This window comes from Oncorhynchus mykiss, chromosome 16 (genome assembly GCF_057628025.1).
Source record: "Oncorhynchus mykiss isolate SJ-2025 chromosome 16, ASM5762802v1, whole genome shotgun sequence".
NCBI classification, from domain to species: Eukaryota; Metazoa; Chordata; class Actinopteri; order Salmoniformes; family Salmonidae; genus Oncorhynchus; species Oncorhynchus mykiss.
This window is the reverse complement of record NC_143037.1, coordinates 57,000,102-57,018,732: the sequence shown is the minus strand read 5'-3', so window position 1 is coordinate 57,018,732 and position 18,631 is coordinate 57,000,102. Positions and strand designations below refer to the sequence as shown.

The window sequence follows — 18,631 nt, the reverse complement described above, 5'->3', positions numbered from 1 at the left end:
ACACAAGACAATTTACACACATTTAACACTGACAGATCTCTTGTTAAAAAACACACAGTTGAGGCATGTCCTCCAACATCTTACTAATGCACAACTTCCTAAGTGAACACTATCAAAGTATCTCTACATTAAAGTTTATATTTTTGGCAAGAAATCGTTAAAATCATTACAGGCAAAACCTGACAATGATACCTCCATTCATCCAATACTAACTCCAACTGTTTGTTACTCTTGCTTAATAAATGGCAAATTACAGATTGACGTTTGTCCCCCCTATATTCAGATTACTATGAAGGGAAGAAAATGCTGAACGAATTCTGAAATTTAAGTGAACCGTCCGCCGTATTTGTGAATAATGCTTTCTTTTGTGATTTTTATTATTATTTATTTATTTATTTGCACACAATAACATACAAAACAGTATGATAAGAATTTAAAAGGCAAACGGAAGCGTGTGCAGGACAGGTTAAAAAAACTGAGAGGCTTGTAAGGCACCTCCCTCTTTCAAATATGTGTTAAACCATAAAAAACAAGTATCCAGATTTTTAAGACCAATTAATAAATCATTTGAGATTTACACTAAGAAAAAGGAAAACATTATAATTTGGGGTGGATGATGCATTATTAAAATGACAGATAGGCAGTGACAGATAGGCAGGAAACTATTGGGATGAGTCATTGAGTGGAATGTCCAGTAGATATTTTTCATTTTGAATTTGAAGGAGTTGTTGAAGGAGCTGTTGCAGTGTTTGAGGGGGTCAGGGAGACTTAACAGAAAATGATTGACCTCTGTAATGTGGGTGATGGCGAACTGACCTAATCTTGTATGGAAAAAAGTTGTGTGGAATTCAGTGGCAGTTCTTGTAGAGTAATGATGAACCTGAGTATTACATTTGAATAGCATTTGAAAAGAAACAGGGAGTAGATTAATTTTGAATTGAAGACAAACAAACAGACTTCAAATTGTTTGATTTCATAAATATTGAGGATTTGAAGGCGATGAATACGTGGAGTCAGAGCACGACTGTCAGAACTGGCACAACTGTCAGAACTGGCACAACTGTCAGAACTGGCACAACTGTCAGAAATGGCACGACTGTCAGAACTGACACAACTGTCAGAACTGGCACAACTGTCAGAACTGGCACAACTGTCAGAACTGGCACGACTGTCAGAACTGGCACGACTGTCAGAACTGGCACGACTGTCAGAAATGGCACGACTGTCAGAAGTGGCACGACTGAATATAGCTTGTCTAAGACCTCCAATCTTATTGGGTATTAATTGGGCTTATTTGATACCCAACTAGAATTTCTGAAGAGAGGTGTATGGCTGTAAAACATTTACTGAGATTATGTAGAACTGCTGTGGAAGCATCTTCATGAGTTTGTCATAGTTAAACAGTAATGTTGCTGACAGATACAGGGGCTATCTTCCCCAACCTTTCTGGAGACTGTGGCTGTGATTCATTTAACCCCCAATGGAAATCCAAGTTTAATTACCACAATTAAACAATGATGAAGTAATTAACTATTACACACTCACATTGTGTTGCCTACACAGTTGTGCCATGGCTGAGGTTGTAACATAATAGAGAAATGTTAGTGGACATATTAGATTATAGACATTTGTATTACTTTGCACTGCAAAGTAACTGAAGCAATACCATTAAAGCTAGCAAACATATTGATATTTACCGAGCTTCAGTTTACAGCAATTTGTTTATTGCTCTTCTCTTTTGCACAGGCACCTTAAGACATGTACAATCACACCATAAGAATATACTTTGTTTTTAGTATCGTCCTTCAGAATCAATACATATCTATGTCACATGTGCAGTGCTTTGTTGTGCTAGCTAACCCTAACCCCCTGCTCTCACGGCCCTGTCCCGTCTCACTGCAGCTTGCTGCCCTGCAGCAGAGCGCTCTGAGGAAGGTGAAGAGGACCCTGCCTAGCCCCCCTCCAGAGGAGAGCCACCTCCCCACCATCACCCCGGCCCTCCCCCAAATGTACATGCCCGCTGTGCCCTCCCTGAGGGCCGGGTCCAGGCCAGGTCTGGCAGCCAAAGCCAGCCTGCTGAAGGACCTCACCCACGAGCTGAAGGCAGTGGAGCAGGAGTCCACCAAGCTCCGCAAGCAGCAGCAGGAGCTGGAGGAGGAGGAGAAGGAGATTGATGCCAAGCTGCGCTACCTGGAGCTGGGCATTCATCAGCGCAAGGAGACCCTGGTGAAGGAGAGGGAGAGGAGGGATATGGCCTACCTGCGCTGCATGGGCGACCCGCGAGACTACATGTCAGACAGCGAGCTGAATAACCTGCGGCTGGCGGCGGCGGTAGCTTCCTACGAGAGCAACGGGGTGCTGACCAGACCCAGCACAGCACCACTGAGCCAGTACACCAGTGACCTCAACACAGCCGCCCAGTTCCCTCCCATCTCCTCCTTCGTCTCCTACCAGTCATACCACCCCCAGAGCCAGCCAGCTCCAGCACCCCAGCCTGGCACCCCTTACCAGACCGCAGCCTTCAACCAGCCCCCCTACCCTTCAGTGTCCCAGGCAGCAGCTCTTCCCCAGCCCACCCCCCTGCAGACCCAACATCTTCCCCCATCCTACCAGACCCAGGGGTCCTTCCCCTCCCACACATACCCCCAGAGCCAGCCCCCCTACCCGACAGAGCAGGGTGTGCAGCCACTGCTCCAGCAACAGCAACAGCCAAGCCACCAGGGGTTCCAGCCTGCCCAGCCTGGCCAACCTCCCTACCCCACCCACACCTCTCCATACCCCAGCCAGCTGTCCTACCCAGCTGGCCCTAGCCAGACCACTCCCTACCAGCCCCAGGCAGACATCCTCACTGTTCATCAGAGACCCAGACAGACCTCTCTGGCTGACCTGGAGCACAAGATGCCCACTAACTATGAGGTCATAAGCAACCCCACTGTAGTGGTGACCACCACAGCCCAAGATGCCATCTACTCCTCCTCCAGTGGGGCGCCCCCATACGGACAGTATACTGGTGGTACCCCTATGACCAACACTTATGGGCCATACTCTTCTACAGTCTCTAGTACCTATGGCCAGTACACCACGACAGTTGCCAACACATACGGGCAGCAGTACACTTCCACCCTGGCCAGTACGTACGGCCAGTATACCACTACCACAGCTAACACCTACGGCTACACCAACACTACAGCCAGCTCCTACGGCCAGTACACCACCACAGTGGCCAACAGCTACGGCCACGGCACTCCATCTGACCGTCTGCACTCGGTTGACAGCCCGTCCACCTATGCACAGGACGGTCTCTACGGCCCAGCCAGCCTGGAGCAGAACATCCCAAGGAACTACGTCATGTGCGACGACATCAGTGAGCTGACAAAGGACGGCCTGGGCGGCATGGCGGCGGACATGCATCGAAGCGACGGTCATGGTGGACGCTACATGGGGGAGAGCGGCCCGGCGAGAGGAGGGAGTTCCTACGGCAGGCCGGAGGACGAGCTGAGCAGGGAGGAAGACCCGTACGACCACCATGGCAGGGGTAAGAGCAGCTACCACCCACGAGGGTCAGATACATATGGCCGAGTAGTGGGCAGCAGCAGCACTAGCATGGGTGGGGGATCATCCTATTACTATGATGACTACACCAAACACGGCGCACAGCGCACCGGGGTCCAGAAGCACGGCTCCAAGATCCTGGCTCCGGCCGTCATGTCCTCCAAGCGCAGCAAGCACCGCAAGCAAGGCATGGAGCAGAAGATCTCCAAGTTCTCCCCCATCGAAGAGGCACGTGACGTGGAGGCTGACCTGGCCTCCTACACCATGAGCACGTCTGGCGGTGGCAGCTGCACTGTAGTGTCCCGGGCCAGGAAGCTGCAGGACGACATGGCCTACAGCCTGAGGAAGAGTGCCTATGAGCAGAAGAGATACTCCTATCCCGAGGAGGACGAGCGCATGTACTACACATCGGGCCGTTCACGCTCCACAGGCTATGGCATGGACAAGATCTCGTCCCGGGACTACGCCGGCTACCGCAGCCGCTCCTATGAGAGAGATGGGGACAGGGATCGCTCGTCGTACAGGGCGGGATACAGCCGGGGCAGACCCCCCATGCGCTCCCAGTATTCGGAGGAGGAGAGCCTGCTGAGCTCCATGGGTGTTCATGTGCGGGCCTCCTCCCTGGGCCCAGAGCTGTACGACAGCCGTAGTAATCAGTATTATGGCCAGTACGGCTCCAGCCACTCCCTGCCTGATGTGCAGGACCACATGAGAGACTTGCCCCGGACTCACGTCTACAAACCAGACGATTCTTACATTATAGACGATATGCATTGCGCTGTTTCGGACAGCGAAGGTAAATGGGTGCTGAATGCCAGTCTCTGCCCACGTATAAACGTCCCCCACCCACCCACAGATAAGGCTAGATGAGAGAAAGACAGAGAGTCGTTGCATGATTTCCTGGTGTTGCGTCTTGAGGGCTATACTGGCAGTTCTCGTCCTGACTGACTGCTGTCTGTGCTGTCCCCCTGTGCCAAATCTGCATGATCCGCGTGTCCAGTTTCTTCACTTTGTTCGTCACTTTCTCTCGCATGCTCTTCTGAGGTGCATCATTTTATTTTACACAATGTTGTTGTTGTCTTGTAAAAGTTAGGTTTTGTTTACTTGTTGTGATTAACTTATCAGTGTTTTACATTTGTTGTCTTTTTTTATGTGTGCCGTGTTTTCATAAAATGCATGGGTGTAAATATCGACTTCTCTTCTTTTTTTGTTTCTCTCCTTCCCGTTCTTCTTTTGCATGGCCTCAGTCTGCATGCCTCTGTCGCCGTTGGACTTGGAGATTGACTGTGATCTGCTCTTGGTTTCCAAAGCCTACAATCTTGGCCAAGAGGAGACAGACTGGTTTGAGAAGCCCAGGGACCTGCGCTCCGGCTCCCGTCACTACGGCAGTGGAGGCCACTCCTCGTCCGGCCGCAGCCGCCACGTCAAGCACACCTACCATGACTACGACGAGCCCCCAGAGGAGGACCTGTGGCCCCAGGACGAGTATGGCCAAGCCCGTCACTCCTCCTCCTCGCGGGACCACCGCCCCCATGGCAGCAGCTCCGGGAGACACTCCTCTACGTCCCGCCACTCGGACGAGCCTCGCTCCTCTCGCTCCTCCAAGGGCCATCCCAAAGACCCGTCCATGCGCCACGACTCCCGCCAGTTGTCCTCGTCGGGAAAGAGGGGCGACTCCCGCTCCCAGGGGGGGTATCACTCGTCAGACTACTCCAGGGACCCGTCGGGCCACCACCACAGCCAGGGCCGCTCCTCCAAGTCCTCGTCCTCTCACGACGGGCGGACTTCCTCCAGGAAGCAGCAGGACCTCCAGGGCCACCCTTCTTCTACCTCCAGGGGCCAGGGCAGCTCTGGACGTGGGCAGGGCTCCACCAGTGGGCCTCCAGGCTCCAGGGGACAGGGTCCTACCTCCCAGCAGGATGGGCTGCAGCCAGGTCAGCGCACCCAGCTGCAGCAGCAGCCCCAGACCTCGGCGGCACAGCAGACAGGCACCATCCCTGCAGGCACAACTCCTGGGGGCCAGCAGCCTCTGGGCCTGGGCCAAGCCCAGCAGGGTCTACAGGCGAAGCCTGGTCAGCTTGGTCCTGGTCAGGCCAGTCGCCAGCCACAGGCAGGAGGCGCACTGGGGCAACTGCCACCAACTGTGGTGAGTACAGGATTATGACTTAGTACAGTACAAGTGAGGTTACAGTCAGTGACACTAGATTGTAAATGTATGAATTATAATGAGAATCACTGTAAATGTATGAATTATAATGAGAATCACTGTAAATGTATGAATTATAATGAGAATCACTGTAAATGTATGAATTATAATGAGAATCACTGTAAATGTATGAATTATAATGAGAATCACTGTAAATGTATGAATTATAATGAGAATCACTGTAAATGTATGTAGAGGATTATTTAACGCATTGACATCATTGGAGGTGTTTGGTGGCCTCTCTCCCTCTCCTCTTCCTCTCTCTTCTACCTCCCCCCATTTCTATCTTGCTCTCTCCATCTCCCTCGCCAACCCCTCTCTCCCTCTGTCTCTCTGATAAGGCCTAGCACATCACTCTGAGAGGAGGCTTTATTTCAGTGTGTGAAACCCTGTTGGAAGACCTTATCTAGTGTTGTGATTAGCACTGTGGCTGTAGATAGTGGCAGTGTAACAGCCTCTGTCTATTCCACTCAAATGGAGGAGAGAGATTCATCCTCCAAAATGTCTCCCGCTGCAAATCATTCTCCATCCTTCCATTCCCTGTTTGTTTTGTTATGTCTCTGAACACAGCACCTTTTTTATTATGTACAACACTACAGAATGTAGTCTTTCAGCTATGTGTTGTGTTTTACATATAAGGCTGCACTGTAGGCCATAGAAATCCTGTATTATAGGAATTCTAGGCTCTTTATGCTGTAGCCTATACTGACGACATACTTGGTATTGTTTCAGATCTTTATATACATCTTTAGGGTATTTTGACACATATATTGAGGCATTATGGAAATCAGAGGGGAATACAGGCAGCTGGGACAAACAGTGGGAGGATTGGACACAGAGTTTGTATGATTGTTATTATGTGAAATAGAAATGCAGTTGTCAGGAAATCATATTAATTCAATCACATTCATCCTGTCCCACATTGATTTGAACTGTCATTCTCTCTGAATGGCCCATTGAGTGATTCAAAATCATTGATTAAAAATGCTAAATTGTGGAGCATTGCATCCAATCACAGGGTAGAATGAATGCAAAACAGATCATGTGTGATTATTTGTCAAGCGTCCACAATGCTAAGCTAATTAGATACGTTATATTTTCTCCAATAACCCGTTACAGAGATCATATTCCCAGTTTGTAAATCACGATGCACGTTTAGATGCACAGCTGGTTGGTTGGCAGGGAGGAAACGATCTCTGGCTAATAGCTAATACTCATCATTCTCAATATGTCTGTCAAATGACGTTTTGGCATGGGATATTACAGCAGGGGTCGCCATGATATAAGGCTAATCTTTGAGTGCATCAGAACAGAATAAATGGTATACAGTCAGTTTAACCATCCGTGTTCCTCATCGCTCTGTCTCTCTCTTCCAACAGGCACCTGTCGCAAACACACCCCCTGTGACTGCCATAGGGGCCAAAACTGTCATAGGAGGGGCGGCCCAGCCTGCAAAAACACCTCAACCCCCACTCACAGGAATAGGTAAGTATCCCTGCCTGCGTCCACACTGCTGCTGCTCCACCCACTGAACATTTCCCTGAGAGGGATTAGTACACTTGTACTCTCCTAGGCATTAGAACACGTGTCAAACTCAGTCCAAGGAGGGCCGAGTGTGTGCAGGTTTCCGTTCCTCCCTTGCACTTGATTGATGAATTAAGGTCACTAATTAGTAAGGAACTCGCCTCACCTGGTTGTCTAGGTCTTAATTGAAAGGAAAAAACAAAACCTGCAGACACTCGGGCCCTGCTTGGGATGAGTTTGACACCCTTGCATTAGACAGACAGACAGACAGACGCACACATGCAAACGATCAGAGTGCTACATAATCAGGTATCACGGGTGTCCTGTTCAATCCCAGCGATTCATCCTGGCCCTTGGAAGCTGATGGATCATCTTAACTCAGGAAACAGAGAGGGAAGGTTCATTTCCATGTCATGTCTGGGTCTGTGTTCACATGCTCTAGTAGTCTATACAGTCCCATCACCTTCACCTCACTAACAGCTGCATAGACAGTTGTGTTGTGGAAATAGACACCAGGGTCAGAGTCAGTGTAAAAACCTGTGTGGCCTTTTAAGCACCACGGGATATCAGATTGAGGTGTAAATCTGATGCGTTCATCTCCTGATAAATACGCTGGCTTCAGACTGTTGTGATAGTGTGCACGAAAACAGAGTACGGCATCAACTGGATTATAAAGAATGTCTTTCTAATCATCATCCCTCTTCCTCTTCCTCTCCTCTCCCTCCATCCTGTAGGCTCCAAGGCCGCCCCTAGACCCGGTGGCATTGGGAGCGCGGCAGCGGGTCAACCTGGGATGGAGGGGGAGAGTCTCCTCTCCAAGGTCCTACCAGGAAACCCTGCGGAGGCAGCAGGAAAACTCGGAGAAGGTGCCCTGCTGGAGCTCAGACTCCATGTTTTTACTCAGACTCTAATGCATTCTAATTGTTACAATGTGCTTAATCACACCTGTCTGTCTCTCTCTCTGTTTATCCATTTGTCTATCTATCTTCCTCCATCTGTCTATCTTCATCCATCAGCTATCTCCGGTTTCGGCAAGAAGTTCACCTCGTTGTGGTGAGGTGTTGAGATGAGGGTAAGTGTTCACCTGGCACTCCCGAGTAGAGAGCCGTAACACAGCCTGGGAGATGACAGTGTGCTCAGCTATAGACAGAACCACTGTACCTCATGATATTCCTTTCCCTACTGTGTGTGGATGGTTCGGTTCTTTCCCCAAACCACTTTGTGCCGTTTTTGGAGGTCTTAAGTGCACTTCGTGCAGGTTTGAGTGTCTCTCCTGAGTCCTGAACTAGGATTTTATAACAGCATGACAGCTCACCTCAGTAAGTAACAAGGAGGTGACTCACCATCGTTGGAGTCCTGAACTAGGATTTTATAACAGCATGACAGCTCACCTCAGTAAGTAACAAGGAGGTGACTCACCATCGTTGGATTCCAGGTATCTGTAAATGTTATGGAGGATGTCGTGAGGCTTCGTACCAGAAAAACCTAGGAAGACCCCCGCTTTGTTTTACTGTGAGAGAGAAGGAGGGTGGGACAAATACAGTGACCAAGAGAAGATATCTGAGCGCACCGGTGAGTCCAAAATCTCTATTTCCTGCTGAAAGCTCCCTCAGTTTCAGAAAACTACATAGAAAACTACTTCGTAAAGTGGCTTTATTTTAGTGTAATACTTAAAAACCTAAATTATTCTGAACTTGTAAACACATACAGTGTATATTTCAAGTTGCAGCATTTTAAAATACAACTGGAAAAGATGAGAAAACCTGACATGAACGACCAGCTCAAGATTGATTGATCTTGGTTTTTCCATTCAGCCAATGAGGACAGGAATCAATGGATGCTGCATGTCCCCGGTCTACGCACACAATGGGAGAGAAACCATGCTGATTTCTCTGGCCGGCCAGACAGTAAGTAATGCACACAGACACATCGAACACAACTTAGATTAGATAAGGAAGGACAGTGTATACCTTAGTAATACACTAATGACACAATCATCATCACAAAACAATGATCATTATTTACCATTATAGTCAATTATGAAGTGATGTTATGGTAAAGGTATAGGTCACAGCAAAGGTAGATATTAGGTCAATCTCCATAATATGTTGCAGTTAAGTCGCTCCTGCTATTGTTTGCATATAGTAGGCCTATCCTGTTTACAGCAAAATAATACTGCACCTTGTGCTAACCCTGCCATGAACACTGACCTTTGACCTCTGTCTGCCTCTGCATGAGTAACAGCCTGTGACAGCAGCAAACGTTTCAATGGGAAACCAGGGCTAGAGAAGAGTGAGAAGGGCTCAATGTCCAATGTATGTAATACAACCCTCATGAAGAGTGTTGATCTTACCTCAGAGGGTTAATATAAGGCACATTAATATATGATTTTTTATTAGAGATAGCATGTAATCTAGGGCAAATTCTACCTACACGTGTCTATGGCATTGTATCATTGTTTTTGGCAATTAGCACCATTTGTTATCTTGTACCTCTTTTACCAGTTGATAGAGATTGTAGAAAACAACTGATTTGGTGCTGGTATCTGTTTGCGCTGGTGTCTGTTTGTAACTGAACAGCAGACTTCTCTTGTGGCTCAACTGCAGTCCTTTTATGTCACAAAGCATTAGAAGACACAACATGCTCTACCCTCAAACATGTATTGTTAGGGTATTGTTACCTTATGGCTAGGCCTCTGTTTTTAATAATGCAACCAGTTATCTGGTTATGAACTGGACCGATCATATTCACGCTCTCTGATTATAGATAGGCTCTTTGGCCAGTAACAGTATCCGTGGATGGATATGAGGTTCAGTGACAGGGTAATGTTTGCTATAAGATTATGTATCCATCAACCTCCCTTGGGACTGCTTCTTCCCCCCTCCCCAGCCAACATACAGTATAGACTATAGACCTCTCAACTCCTCACTGTTCCTCCACTAAATGTGCAGTTTGCTGTAACCATGTAACCATCTCAAATACACCACTAGGCCTAGCAGCAGTTTTAACTGGAGTTCAACCAGGGACTATGCTCCACCACATAATATACTACCTTCTCCTCTTTCTACCCCCGCCTCCTCCTCTTTTCTCTACCTTCTCCTCTCTCTACCTCCTTCTCCTCTCTCTACCTCCTTCTCCTCTCTCTACCTCCTCCTCCTCTCTCTACCTCCTCCTCCTCTCTCTACCTTCTCCTCTCTCTACCTCCTCTTCTTCTCTCTAACTCCTCCTCTTCTCTCTACCTCCTCCTCTTCTCTCTACCTCCTTCTCCTCTCTCTACCTCCTCCTCCTCTCTCTACCTTCTCCTCTCTCTACCTCCTCTTCTTCTCTCTAACTCCTCCTCTTCTCTCTACCTCCTCCTCTTCTCTCTACCTCCTTCTCCTCTCTCTACCTCATCCTCTTTTCTCTTCCTTCTCCTCTCTCTACCTCATCCTCTTTTCTCTTCCTTCTCCTCTCTACCTCCTCCTCTTCTCTCTACCTTCTCCTCTCTCTACCTCCTCCTCTTCTCTCTTCCTTCTCCTCTCTCTACCTCATCCTCTTTTCTCTACCTTCTCCTCTCTCTACCTCCTCCTCTTCTCTCTACCTTCTCCTCTCTCTACCTCCTCCTCTTCTCTCTACCTTCTCCTCTCTCTACCTCCTTCTCCTCTCTCTACCTCCTCCTCCTCTCTCTACCTCCTCCTCCTCTCTCTACCTTCTCCTCTCTCTACCTCCTCTTCTTCTCTCTAACTCCTCCTCTTCTCTCTACCTCCTCCTCTTCTCTCTACCTCCTTCTCCTCTCTCTACCTCATCCTCTTTTATCTTCCTTCTCCTCTCTACCTCCTCCTCTTCTCTCTACCTTCTCCTCTCTCTACCTCCTCCTCTTCTCTCTTCCTTCTCCTCTCTCTACCTCATCCTCTTTTCTCTACCTTCTCCTCTCTCTACCTTCTCTCTACCTTCTCCTCTCTCTACCACTTCCTCTTCTTCTCTCTACCTCCTCCTCTTCTCTCTACCTCCTCCTCTTTTCTCTTCCTTCTCCTCTCTCTACCTTCACATCCTCCCCTCCTATGGTGCCTAATAGACTTCACATCATGCAGTAGTAATGCATGACTGCTTTCCTACATTGAAAATGCCAGAGTAATTGACTAGGCCCAAGGCTAGAGCGATGAATCCAAAACATACAGTGACATAATGGAGGAGAAAACAGTGCAACAGCAGCATTTGTTTATCTTTGTGACAGTGATCAAAGAGACTTTATGGTTGTTTAGAGAGAGCGTTCCTGATTGGTTAGAGAGAGCGTTCCTGATTGGTTAGAGAGAGCGTTCCGGATTGGTTTTCATTGTGTTGTGAAGTTGTTCATTTTGAAGATCAGATCGGTGGTAATCAAACCCTGTATTTGTGCAAAGTTTACATGATCAGCTCTTCTGGAGAATAGTTGAGTTCTAATAAATGCAACTGCTTGGGACTGTTGTGACAGGGTGCACTGTTTGAATCAGGGCTGATTCAAACAAACCATGTTGAATTGAGACTAGAAACCTTTATTGCACTTAGACATAGTTTGCACTCATCCAAAGAGCAGTTATCACAAGTGGACTGTAGAGCAGATTAGGCAGAGCAGAGCAGCACTTGTACCTTGGTGACATCTGAGCCCTGCTCTCCCATGGTGCCTAGTGAGGTCACGGGGTCACAGGGGGACCTGAGGTAGAAATGTAATGAATACAGCTAACGCATTCCCTGTTTTCCCTATCAGTTAATGATGCCTGTTCCAAACAATATGTTTCTATCTGTTATCTGAACTTCCTGTAAGGTGACACCTGAACAGACCCCTAGTGCTTAAGATATTGAAGATAACATTACTGAAGATAGCATGGCTGTTTTTGGACTGTATGGATCACCTGACATCTACTAAGACTCACAGGAATGCAGGGATGTCCTACATACAGTATCTCACACACAAACACACACACACACACACACACGCGCGTGTACAGAAACACACATACTGGTACGTACAGGAACACACACACTGGTACATACAGGAACACACACATTGGTACATACAGGAACACACACACACAAACATTTATGAATTGACCACTATGCTCACAGAGGCTTCCTTCTACCGCAGTGGGACAGCAGTGGAAAGAGAAAGAGAGAGAGAGAGAGAGAGAGAGAGAGAGAGAGAGAGAGAGAGAGAGAGAGACAGAGACAGAGACAGAGACAGAGACAGACAGAGAGACAGAGACAGAGAGAGAGAGAATGATGTACAGCAGGTATCATGTTGTTATCTTAGTAAAGATGTTCCTGAAGCTAACATAATGTCTCCGTCTCTGTTGTTAAGGAGAGAGAGAGAGAGAGAAAATGATGTACAGCAGGAATCATGTTGTTATCTTAGTAAAGATGTTCCTGAAGCTAACATAATGTCTCCGTCTCTGTTGTTAAGGAGAGAGAGAGAGAGAGAGAGAGAGAGAGAGAGAGAATGATGTACAGCAGGAATCATGTTGTTATCTTAGTAAAGATGTTCCTGAAGCTAACATAATGTCTCCCTACTAATACATGTTAGCGTGGTTGATTTTCTCCTAGAGATGATTCATTTGAAACGAGTGTGTAACTGAGCCGTTATACATCGATAACATACTGTACATCCATCAGGTTGAGTTGTCAGCAATGGCAGTGTGCTGCCTGAGACAGAGACCCATGCTGTGTCTGTAGTGCATGGTGGTGCAGCCGGCCATATCATGATGAATAACCAACCGCCTCATGTGACCACAGCCCCAGTCTGTCTGTCTCTCTCAGCATAGCATTCTCACATACAGACATTGGTGCTGCTAACTGAATGAATGGACTCTCATGTACCGTTGCATCAAGCTACTGTATATCTGTGAAATGGATTGTTCTGCAGTATTTATGCCAGATTCAGTGAGAGGCGACAGGCTTCCATGCGCTTATAATCACAATATTCACTGATTATTACCGTTACTATTTTGTTAAATACGTTTCACTGAGGATAAATTGAGTGTAATGTCATGGAGATGCAGTAGGATTACACAACCTGCACTGACCTCAGTACAGTGTACAGTTCAGTCCTGCTTTCCTCTGCTCTTCTGCCATCTATTGTTGAATCATAGAATTCCACTCTGTTCTAATCTTGTGTTCACGTGCACATTGTAATGGAAGGGTTGATTTAGAAATCTCATCGCCACAGAATGATTTGTTCCTCTGTTATTCATTGGGGGTCCATTTTATTTATTTACTCTGTCATTTAGCCTGTAGTGAGCTACTCATAGGAAACTAGTCACCTGACTTTGTTTTTCTTCTCCAGAACGGTTTGAGGCCCCCAGACTGCAATGCCCCCAGCCAAAGAACAAGGACACTGACACCTGAGCCCCCCTGAACACCTAAGCCATTGGATTACAAGCCCTGAGGATCCCTCCAGAGAGAGGCTAGCTGGATAGAGAGCCTGATCCCTGCCACTATCTGGGTCTTCATCACCAGGATGTCACTCCTCAAGGACCATCACCTCCCAAACAGCCATTATCCTTTGGGGAATGGGCTCTATACTAAGGAATACTCCACCCAGCTGCTCTGTAGGAGGATGGGAAGGGGCCACAGTACTGTGACCCCGCAACACGCTAATGATGCTATCCTCTAGTCTGTGGGCTGTTGTGCTGCTGCCTGCTGGGGTTCGTAACAGACGTGGCCGTGGTGGCATGGTAGGATCCTTGATTCCGTAAACCTGTGCTCAGATTAAAAACACACAGTCACACTCTCCTCTCATCTCTGAAAAAGAAAAGAGAAGAACAGGTTTTTCTGGTACTAAAGACCTCCTGTTTAATTTGGATGCTGAGAACTTAGGAGAGAAGAAGAAAAGACAATAAGGATGACTAGGTTGACAGAAGCTAGGAGGAAGTCTCCACAGTTTGCTCAGTTTTTTTCTCTACATTCCAGAATGGAAAAAGGCCCCGTTTTTTTTAATGCTGACTCGTTCGTTCCATTTCTTCCCCTCTTGCGATGTGTCTAAGAAGTGTATTGTGGATTTAGGATTTGGAAATGCATGGAACTTTCTATCCAAGACCTTACACTGTTCACCATTTCAGTCACAGAGGCCATAAGACATTGGTTAATAATAATAATAATAAAAAATGAGAGTAAAAATGTATCCAAAAGAAGACGAGGAGGACACAACACTGAATCTGGCCACAGGATGGGAGAATCATCATTCGGGAGGTTTCGATTGCACCATGAGAGCCGAATGTGGCCAGGTTTGTTTTTTAGCCATTGCAAAGCCATTAATAAGAAAAAACATCCCCAGAACGTTTGGGTTCCTGGTGTTTCTGAACCTTCCCACAACGTTTGGGTCTCTGGTGGTTGTTTTTTTTACAACTCAATTTTTTGTTCTATTTCTGAATTTGCCTGATTTTCTGTTACAGGATAGTGGATTCGCCTTAATCATTCCATTCTTTTTTATTTAGAGTAAAGTTACATCTTATTTTTTTACTCCATGTTCTATCCATGAAGCTTATTTTAATTGCAGACTTTTTTTTATGTAATAATGATGTCCACTGGAACACTGGCTGCGAGATTAATTTACATTTTAGGATTTTGTTTCACTTTTAAATTTGTAATCCTTTATATTGTGTATTTTCTCATACATTTGTGTGTTTATGGTGTCCATAATCATTGATTACGTTATTTATTTCTGATTATTAATAATGAAAAAGCAATAGTATGTGGAAGAAAGTTAGTAAAGAGCACAATCTTGTGTCATTTTACAAATCGTTAGTCAGGAATGTGTTGCCTCTGTGCGATATTCTGCTATCACATCTTAACAGGGCCACACCTGGGTTGTATTCATTAGGCACCAAACAAAATTAAAAAAACTGACAAACAGGGAGGGACTACCTGAAATTGTCCAATAAGAAAAGCTTGTTTTTGTTTTCCGTTGCAAAACGTATTGCTACGGAATGCTCTAATAAATACAACCTTGTAAATCCAGTCTGGTAGTTTGGTACTGCCCAGTCAAGGCATTTCATATCTGCCCATTATGATACATGAGCACTGCAAGACAGCAGAGAGGCACTGAATACAAACCAGTGCAAATCACCATTGTATCTGACTTGAAGTAGTTTAGCATTCTTTTGTTGACTGTCATAATCATTGGGTTTTCATGTTTTCTGGCTTACTACAGACTTTTAACATCCAAAACACCATCACAGGGAAAGATAAACACCTTACAGACATGGAGTACATATTGGCTATGTGTTTCAAACAGACTGAGGATGTTAGATTGGAGAGACACCTACTCTGCACACACTCACATATGGCTGCGGGCAACAGTGATGTATGAGTTGTGTGCGAGGTAGCAAAAGGTGTTTGGTGGATTAGACACTGAAGTGTCAAAGATACAGCACAGTCGGTTGTTTTTTGTCTTTGTATTTGCGACCAAACTGCAAACCCCAAAATGTTGACGAATGTCACGGAAACCTCTCAGGTCAGTGTTCTTCCTGCTGTTCTTTGCAGTGCAGCGTGTGTAGTAGTGTTACTGGTGATACGCTCAGACGCTAGAGGCCTACTGATGGGAGCCCAAACGTGATGTATATTCTCTCTTTCTCTTTCTGTGGATGCTGGAATCAAGCATGCTCTGGCAAAACCTCAGTAACAGTCACTTCTGTATCGTTACGTTCCTGATGTTTGTATGTGTGTGAGTACTGTATGCGTGTGTTTCTCACCATCCTACTAAAAAACAAACCATTATCTGGCAAATAAAACAAGTGTGTGGTCGACGGCAACTTTTACATTTCAAACGTTCTATGCAATGAATCATATTTGGGTGAAATAATAAGGAAGAAACGGAATACCACAATCATTGTCATGGCTGAGACAAATACTGCTTCCTTTCAGCATTCCTGCTACAGAAATAGATTGACTTGTTTGTAAATAGCTACAATATGTGTACGTCAGGAATTTGATTCAATGTTTCTTTAGATTATTTTTAGTGGCATGTTTCAGTCCCTTCACTGAAAATTGGAACCGGTTGCCAACTGGTTATCTACATAGGCACCCTAAAATGGCACACTATTCCAATTAGTGTACTATAGGCTGTCTATAGGGAATAAGGTGCCATTTTTTGATGCAGAATAGTGTCAATGAAGTCTGCCATCTTATTGCTTCAAGCATGGGTTGCTGGGTACAGCGAATGGTCTTGTACGTACAGTGCTGAAGACCCCATTTTTGTTGGACGGCCATGGATTCCAATACTTGGCTGCTAGTTTGTGCACTTGTTATTCCATAGAATAGAATGAAGCTGCTAGACTTAAGCCAATTATATGAAGAGATTAAATATATCATTTATATAAATATGTAAAACAAATACTATATGATAAATATATATATAACACATATTCGAGAAATGACAGGCACTTTTCATGATCGAAGGGAATGACCTGGTGTGTGTACACTGCCACTACCTATTAACATACTATGATATTCAAGAAGTTTGAACGTTGATGGGAGGCTGCTTGTTTCCTTTCAGTGAGCCCACCGAAAACCATTGCAGGCTATACCCACTCACCATTAATTTGGCTTGAAAGGCTTTAGTGTGAAAATCCCTTAACCCACAACTCACTCAGTACAGTAACTGCTGTTTCAAGTATGGGCGATTATTTCAATGTAAAGTTATTTTTATAGCATACTTTAATGGAATATCTATACACAAATATTATTGTATCATACAGATAGTCATTGGTACACTGGCGAAATCCCTATGAAGTTCATGGAATTGAATGATGATCATATCAATATTGTCCTACTGTTACAAAGGCCTCCTTACAGTAGATACGACTGGCATGGAAAGCACCTCACAGGCCGTTAGAACAAACTAGCGACAGATAAAGTCACTGTCAGTGACTGGATGATCAGATATGTAAATGAGATAGAGATAATAATGAAGTTGTAAAAAAAGAAAACAATCAATACTGATCAAAATCCAATTATGACTTGTTTGTGTTCGAAATAGTTTGTAACTGTGTTCAATCACTTTGCCTCAGGAAAGCACACACAAAATGCACCGTGGTGAAACTAAATGGGACGTTAATATGCATAGTAGTAAGGGCTTATTATTACAATACTGGTCAATCAAGAAAGCCATCTTATTACTGTCCCATCCAGTCCTACATCTACTCTGGATGGGCTTTGGACCACAGCATTTTGCCAGGGACAAATAAAACCCCCAAGTCTTTTTTTTACGTCAACCAAAAATTGTGCTTTTAAAGTAGCATAGCAACTGAGACTATCTGCCCATGCTGTGGGTCCTTGTGGATGGCTATGCACAGCGAACAACAACAGGACATTACTATGGATGAACATAATAGGGTGACAGACAAGGGAATGCCGGACAAAAAGCGACAAAAAATCTTTCTCAACCATCAGGGAGCAGTCATCTTTCACCTTAGTGAAAAGTAACAAGTGCATGAGCTAATGCAGCATAAAGCCTCTCCTTACATCTGACAGGCAGGCAGGCATATTCACTGTAAATACCAGTCAGGGTCATAGACTGCTCTGTACAACATGTAAATGTCATGCTAAACACTATCACAGGCATGGAAAGCCACGCAGGCTGACCTTGCCAAACTTGTGTTTTTGTGAATAAAAATGACAAAAAAGCATTGTGTATGTGGCTGGCTTGTGCAGACTGTTTAATTAAAAACAAAAAGTTGTATTCGGAAACATATTGGTCTGTGTAGAGTTTCTATACATGTTGTGTTTGTAAAACGAGAAGAAAAAACACCTTCCTCAAAAGGGATATCCTGGCTTCCATTAACTGGATGGAGGTTTGTAAAAAAGAAAATGTAATTGAAAAAAGCAACAGAAAATAAAGACAGAGACCCTAAATGAATAAGATGTTACATTCACTGTTGTAAGTGCAATGAGCTATACTTCATGTATCCATTTAAAAACCTTGTGTATGTTTCAGTGTATTCCTGTAAACAGTTGTAGTAGACTTGGTGCATCATGTCATGTAATGTGATGAATGAAATAATGACCTTACAATACATTTCAATCAGGAAACGAATAAAAGAGAAATACAAAAAAAAATACTGTTGTCTGTAGTAATCTTTCTAGAATTACAAGCAATACAGTCAGATCATTACAGTGAGCATTCTATAGCCCTGTTTATACCTGCCTCTTGACTTGCGTCCTTTGTCCTGATTGTGCCCATATTTTCAGACGGTGTAGATGATTAAAAGCTGCATTGTGATCAGATCTTCCTCGCCACCTCCGGAGGTAGTCAGGCACAATGGGCTACGTTTACGCAGGAAGCCAAATTCTGATATTTTTTTCACTAAGATCTGATTTGAAAAGATATGTGATTGGCCG

The 18,631-nt window shown here is 45.3% G+C and overlaps 1 protein-coding gene across 2 annotated transcripts in view; it reads left to right on the top strand.

Annotated features, from left to right (window-relative positions):
* The window catches only part of LOC110492306 (protein bassoon), a 183,739-nt gene extending 165,390 nt beyond the window's left edge, over window positions 1–18,349 (top strand). Inside the window, exons 6-13 of one of the 2 annotated variants that reach the window (XM_090203467.1) lie at window positions 1,903–3,535; window positions 4,863–5,698; window positions 7,138–7,243; window positions 8,017–8,148; window positions 8,299–8,354; window positions 8,718–8,854; window positions 9,097–9,189; window positions 13,578–18,349. In XM_090203467.1, coding sequence (XP_090059593.1) covers window positions 1,903–3,535; window positions 4,863–5,698; window positions 7,138–7,243; window positions 8,017–8,148; window positions 8,299–8,339 — 2,748 coding nt within the window. In that variant the 3' untranslated portion in view covers window positions 8,340–8,354; window positions 8,718–8,854; window positions 9,097–9,189; window positions 13,578–18,349. Of the gene's footprint in view, window positions 1–1,902; window positions 4,349–4,862; window positions 5,699–7,137; window positions 7,244–8,016; window positions 8,149–8,298; window positions 8,355–8,717; window positions 8,855–9,096; window positions 9,190–13,577 lie in introns of both variants that reach the window. The other variant, XM_021566517.3, reaches the window with a different exon arrangement.
* The last annotated feature ends 282 nt before the right edge of the window (window positions 18,350–18,631 follow it).